Source organism: Pollachius pollachius (assembly GCF_949987615.1).
Source record: "Pollachius pollachius genome assembly, chromosome: 17".
Classification (NCBI taxonomy): domain Eukaryota; kingdom Metazoa; phylum Chordata; class Actinopteri; order Gadiformes; family Gadidae; genus Pollachius; species Pollachius pollachius.
This window is the reverse complement of record NC_136950.1, coordinates 1,387,707-1,393,817: the sequence shown is the minus strand read 5'-3', so window position 1 is coordinate 1,393,817 and position 6,111 is coordinate 1,387,707. Positions and strand designations below refer to the sequence as shown.

The 6,111-nt window shown below is 43.7% G+C and overlaps 1 protein-coding gene across 1 annotated transcript in view; it reads left to right on the top strand.

Annotated features, from left to right (window-relative positions):
• Nucleotides 1–283: 283 nt before the first annotated feature.
• Nucleotides 284–6,111, top strand: part of vipr1b (vasoactive intestinal peptide receptor 1b) — a gene marked incomplete at both ends in the record, with an annotated part of 75,748 nt that continues 69,920 nt past the window's right edge. The window contains one exon of the mRNA XM_079754569.1: nucleotides 284–367. Coding sequence (XP_079610695.1) covers nucleotides 284–367 — 84 coding nt within the window. The remainder of the gene's footprint in view (nucleotides 368–6,111) is intronic.

Here is a 6,111-nt window from a genome sequence, read left to right as displayed (position 1 = left end):
TAAATGTTACGACTACATACTGTGTTAGCACTCTGTCTTACTTCTTCAATTCTCTCGGCAGTCTACAACAACAAACGACAACAAGTTCAGATCACATCAGCAGGACTGGGACTGCTACTCAGGTCTGATGTTCACCAAATGTTGTCTTTATGTTCAGTTCGTTGCTGACAAAGGCATGCAATGTTATTTTATGGGAAAGGAATTTAATCATGTCGGCTTTGTTCACTGTGGTTTGTCTCAGCTGGTTTCTCCCTGCTAGCATGTGCTTTGCTCAAGGCTTACAATGGCACCGCATTCAAGCCAGTTCACCTCAACCTTCACCGGCACTCAGGGCCGGAGAGTCCTGCACGGGTTCGGGTATCCGCGGGTACCTGACAGGTCACCCACACAATTTGGATGAAACGGGTGAATAATGTTATGTGTTGGAAACGGTGCGGGTCGGGTCAGACGCCTGAATAGCGCGGGTTGGCCGCGGGTTTTGTGATTGCAATTTTCAAGGCGTCACGTTCAAATAAAAAAAACATTACAAGTGACACATCTACAAAATATGCCTGCATTTCAAAATGATGAGAGCAGTGACTGAGCAGTCTCCCCGGCCCCCACCGAGAAGGGGAGGGGGCCGGGGACATGGAGGATTCCAGTGATGAGGCTCTGCAGTATCGGGATGAAGTTGCTGCTTATATTGAAAACAAAACACCTAAAGATTACTCTTTTGATGTGTTATCGTGGTGGGGAGGTTGCTAATTTCCCAATATTGCTCAGATTGCCAGATTTATCCTTGCCATCCCTGCTCAGTTCATCCAGCGCAGCAAGCGAGCGAGACTCCTCCGGTGCTGGATATAATATTCAGTAACGAAGAAGTCAACTAAAACTGTCAATGTGATGATGTGATGATGTGCTTTTTTTGCACACTAATCTAAATCACCAGATAGTGTAATTCTCCGGCGTTTCATCTAATGCGTCTAATTTTCCTTTGGGTGCGGGTTGGGCTTCGGAATCAATTTATAGCTGGTCGGGTGCAGAATGTAATTCGCTCTACTGTCGGAACACGGTCGGATGCGGTTTTAAGTATTGCGGGTAAGAGGGGTGCGGGTTTGCAAAATAAGACCGGTGCAAGACTCTGCCGGCGATTGCTATAAGCAAACTAGGCGATTGCCTTGGGCGACAAATGTGTTGGGGCGCCCTCTAATGTCTCCCTTAATTCCCACTAATCATTGAATTAGAACAACAAGCGAAATAAAACATGTTTATTAAACATGATCATCCCAGGGTTCCCCCTCAGCCACGCGTTTTCTTGTCAACCAGATTATTAGATTTAATTGATGAGTTTTGTAAATCATTTTCCAATGTGGGATATTTTTGCATATTTTGTATTTTTGAATACAATTCTTTCGAGGTGACCCTTTTTTCATATTTTTAGTGTTCTTATTTCTACAGTTAATAAATTTAATTTCATGTTAAATATTCTTGAGCTTCCTTAATTTATGTATGGAGGTAGACCATATTTTAGCCATATTTAGCTTTTTTAAGATTCCTCACATGAGCACCTCTACACTAAATGGAGTTTTAACCAGAATTTGAGTGTGTAATAAGTTACTTAAAAGAATTAAAAAGAAAATGTTCTGAAACTTTTCTGTTGTTTGGTGTCCATGCATCACACATTGTTTAATTGTCAATTAACAGTGCAACTCTCACTTTGGGAACGGGGGGCGCAAAACTCAATCTCGCCTAGGGCTACCAAAGGGCTAGAGCCGTACCCATTCCCACTTGTAACAGATGTGGTCTGTAGTTCTAGTAACAGTTGGGGTCTGTGTTCCTGGTAACAGATGGGGTCTGTAGTTCTGGTAACAGATGGGGTCTGTAGTTCTAGTAACAGTTGGGGTCTGTGTTCCTGGTAACAGATGTGGTCTGTAGTTCTGGTAACAGTTGGGGTCTGTGTTCCTGGTAACAGATGGGGTCTGTAGTTCTGGTAACAGATGAGGTCTGTAGTTCTGGTAACAGATGGGGTCTGTGTTCCTGGTAACAGATGGGGTCTGTGTTCCTGGTAACAGATGGGGTCTGTGTTCCTGGTAACAGATGGGGTCTGTGTTCCTGGTAACAAATGGGGTCTGTAGTTCTGGTAACAGATGGGGTCTGTGTTCCTGGTAACAGATGGAGTCTGTAGTTCTGGTAACAGATGGGGTCTGTGTTCCTGGTAACAGATGGGGTCTGTGTTCCTCGTAACAGATGGGGTCTGTGTTCCTGGTAACAGATGGGGTCTGTAGTTCTGGTAACAGATGGGGTCTATAGTTCTGGTAACAGATGGGGTCTGTAGTTCTGGTAGCAGATGGGGTCTGTGTTCCTGGTAACAGATGGGGTCTGTAGTTCTGGTAACAGATGGGGTCTGTGTTCCTGGTAACAGATGGGGTCTGTGTTCCTGGTAACAGATGGGGTCTGTAGTTCTGGTAACAGATGGGGTCTGTAGTTCTGGTAACAGATGGGGTCTGTGTTTCTGGTAACAGATGGGGTTTGTGTTCCTGGTAACAGATGGGGTCTGTGTTCCTGGTAACAGATGGGGTCTGTGTGTAGCTCAGAGGGAGGAGAAGAAGAGGTGATAAACCCAAAGCCCCTGTGGTTCTGGGGTTTCACAGTGCTTGCTGTTTATTACTAACATAGACATCCACTTCACCAAGCCCAAGTCCTATTTATACATGGACTAAACCGATACCACAGGAACCTTAATGTTACTCTTGAGTGGAGAGGCAACAGTACAACAGTAGCTCATCAACCTGAATCTGTCTGTAACTCAGGAAACACGAGGCGCTGTCTGATGATGCTCTCTGGTATCCAGGCAACACCGGATGCCATAAGGGTACATATCAAAATCCCGGTGGTGTTGCATTCCTTAATTTGCGGTATGTAGCGTACCAGAGAATTGCTCTTGACCTTTTACCTTCAGAGTAAAAAAATATCCTTTTCCGAAGTCCTCAATGTAACAATGGTTACATAAACTCTACCTTCGGATGACATAAAGGTCAGCTTCCTGCTGATTGGATTTGGGCTATGCTTATAGATCAGTTCCCAGTTGACCACGGTGAAATGAAGTAGGCTTTACTTGATGTATAAGCTTTAACTTTCAGATTCCCAACTGCATTGTGTTGTAGGCCTACCTGGGATGTTGAAGATAAATCAAATCTAATGGTGCAGCGTGTAAAATTGAGGGTCATCTAGTTGGACAACTTGACACAAATGGAATGGACGATGACATTATTTTGGAGAACCTACTGGCAGGGGGGGGGGGGGGGGGGGGGGGGGGGGTATTCTGCAACCTCACCGCTAGATGTCAATAAATCCTACACATTACACCTTCAATGTTCCACAGCATGGGACCAGATTAATCCCAATAATTAATGTGCTGTAATTAAAATCTCAATTTAGTCATTCTGCTTTTCTTATCGTAAATCCTTCAAATTTATTTCAGAGCCAAGCATATACATTTCCTCTGGAGAACCAGAGAGACAAGTAATAACATACAGTATATGGGATTATTGGTATGTTTAAGATATTTAATGCTCTTTGTCTGGGGCCAACAAATAAACACTTATGTGAGACTTTTGGACAGAAATAGGCTAACTCCAAAGAGGCTGGGGAGCAGAAAGGCTTTGATTGGTGTGTTACTTCTGCATCGATTTAAAGATGAAGAAGTTAAAAGCGTCATACTGGACGGAGCAGACTCTAGACCAACATCATTCGTTTGAGGTCTTTCACTGGAAACAAATCAACACGACTCGCAAATCAACACCATACATGTGGTACAAGATGCAGTCTTTATAATGGCAGACGCCAGATGATACAGAGTCCCCCGCCCCCACCCCCTGAACTGATGGGATGGCTTTTTAAAAAACGCAGGAGAACATTTAGAGGCGGAACATTTTAAATTCAGAGCCACTAAGACGCGATTGAGCGGACGCATCCTTCCCTCCTCCTCCTCCTCCCCCTCCCCTCCCCTCCTCCTCCTCCTCCTCCCCTCCCCTCCCCTCCTCCCCCTCCCCTCCTCTTCCTCCCTGTATATGAGCTCAGTCCGCTCCGACGCCCGGTGGTCCGGGTTCCTAGAATCCTCCTCTGAGCTCAGTGGCCTGAGAACCTGCAGCGTAACGCACCCAGACATCACGATGGATGTAAAGTTGTACTTTGTATTGGGGTTCTATTGTTGCCTGCCGAAGGTAAGTGTGTTTGTGTGTTCCCTCGGTTCATTTCTTTGGGCTGCAACTAAAACCTCAATACAAATGTGAACAGCGGAGAAATGAATTTGATGTAGTATTGTTTCATATCAATGTTTTACTAAACGTACGTACAGTCACGTCATGTGATGAAGGCTAATATTGATATTATTATTCAAACCTAATTCTTGTCAGGAGTGTTATTTCAAACTTTAGCTTCACTTTGTAGTCTGCAGACCTTAAAACAACTCAAAGGTTATGTCGCCTGATATTCTCATGTTTCTGGTCGGTGGAAGTTAAGATTCAAAATGAAATTAAGATACAATATGAAATTAAGATACAATATGAATTTAAGATTCAATATGAATTTAAGATTCAATATGCAGTTAAGATACAATATGAAATTAAGATACAATATGAATTTAATATACAATATGCAATTAAGACAGAGTATGAAATTAAGATAAAATTTGAAATTAAGGTACAATATGAAATTAACATACATATGAAATTAACATACAATATCAATTTAAGATAGATTATGAATTTAAGATACAGTATACATTTCAGATACCGTAATAAATTAAGATACAACATGAATTTAGGATACAATATGAAATCGACCGGCAAGTACTCTTAGTGTTTAATGTATGTTAAAAATGTATGGTTAAAAATGATGAGCATACAACTACAATGTATTATCTTTATTTATTCAACCTCTTCTGAGCTACTTTTTAGTTAAAGGGGACATATTATGAAAACAACATTTTTCCTGGGATTTGGGCTGTTGTTTTGGGTCTCTGGTGCTCCCAAACGCATACAAACTTTGAAAAAAGTCTGTAGCCTACTTGATCTTTTGAGTTTTTCGGTAACCAAACGAGTGAGTCTGTTTCGGCGCCCCCTCCTACGTAGGAAGTGGGCACATTTGAATATTACCCCCCACTTCCCCACCCCCCTCCAATCAGAGCACAGCTTAGATTAGTCCGGCGGACTCCCCCCACCGGACTGCCGCAGAAGCTTCGGCAGCAGTCCGGCAGCCTAGGCGGTTGTACTCCGGGAGCTGAAATGCCGCCGAAGCTTAGATGGCAGTCCGGAGGAGGAGACATGGAGGGGAAAAGGATTGTACTCCCGGAGCTGAGCTGCCAGACTGCCGCCGAGCCCCCCCGCCGGCAGCTCAGCTCCCAGAGTACAACCCCTTTCTCCTCCATGTCGCGGTTCAGCATAGACTTCAGAGAGTTATGTTATAGGTAACAATCACTTCTCCATGCTGTGGTTCACTCTGACAGCTCATTGGTCAATGGGCAGCAGCTCATTTGCATTAAAGCTACAAAAACCAGAAACAGTGCATTCTGAAGGGACTGAAAAAGAGGGAAATAGTGGTAGGAGAGATTTCTTTTCCGAAAAGCTAATTCTAGCAAACAGCTTCAAAAACAAGTTTTCTGGAACTCATTTATTATGTATACTTGTTGGGAAAATACCATAATATGTCTCCTTTAAATAGAGAGCTGATGGCAGCCTTTTTGTTAATTCTCATGTGCTTTTGCTGAATGCATGAGATGAGAGTAAAGAAAGTGATGTGCAGGCTTCATCACTGGCTGCAGAGTGTATAGACCCACCTATGATCCCACACTAACCCCGGTGTGGGATCAAGCAGTCCTCCTATGTTAAAGTAGTTCTCCTGAGAGAGACAGAACTTACCTGAGACCAACATTTGCCAGGGATGTTTTCACTCCTTGTTTCCTGTTTTGTTTTTGCCAAAGACAATTCATTAGTCTGAGTGACAGCGAGCCGGACCAGAGAAGGCATAGTACTCTCTACGACCCTGCTGGGGGTGATCAGAAGGGCACCGTCCTGCTCAGTAGGACACAACATAGCCAAAACCTGAGCCTCTCTGCTCTCACACTTTACATGT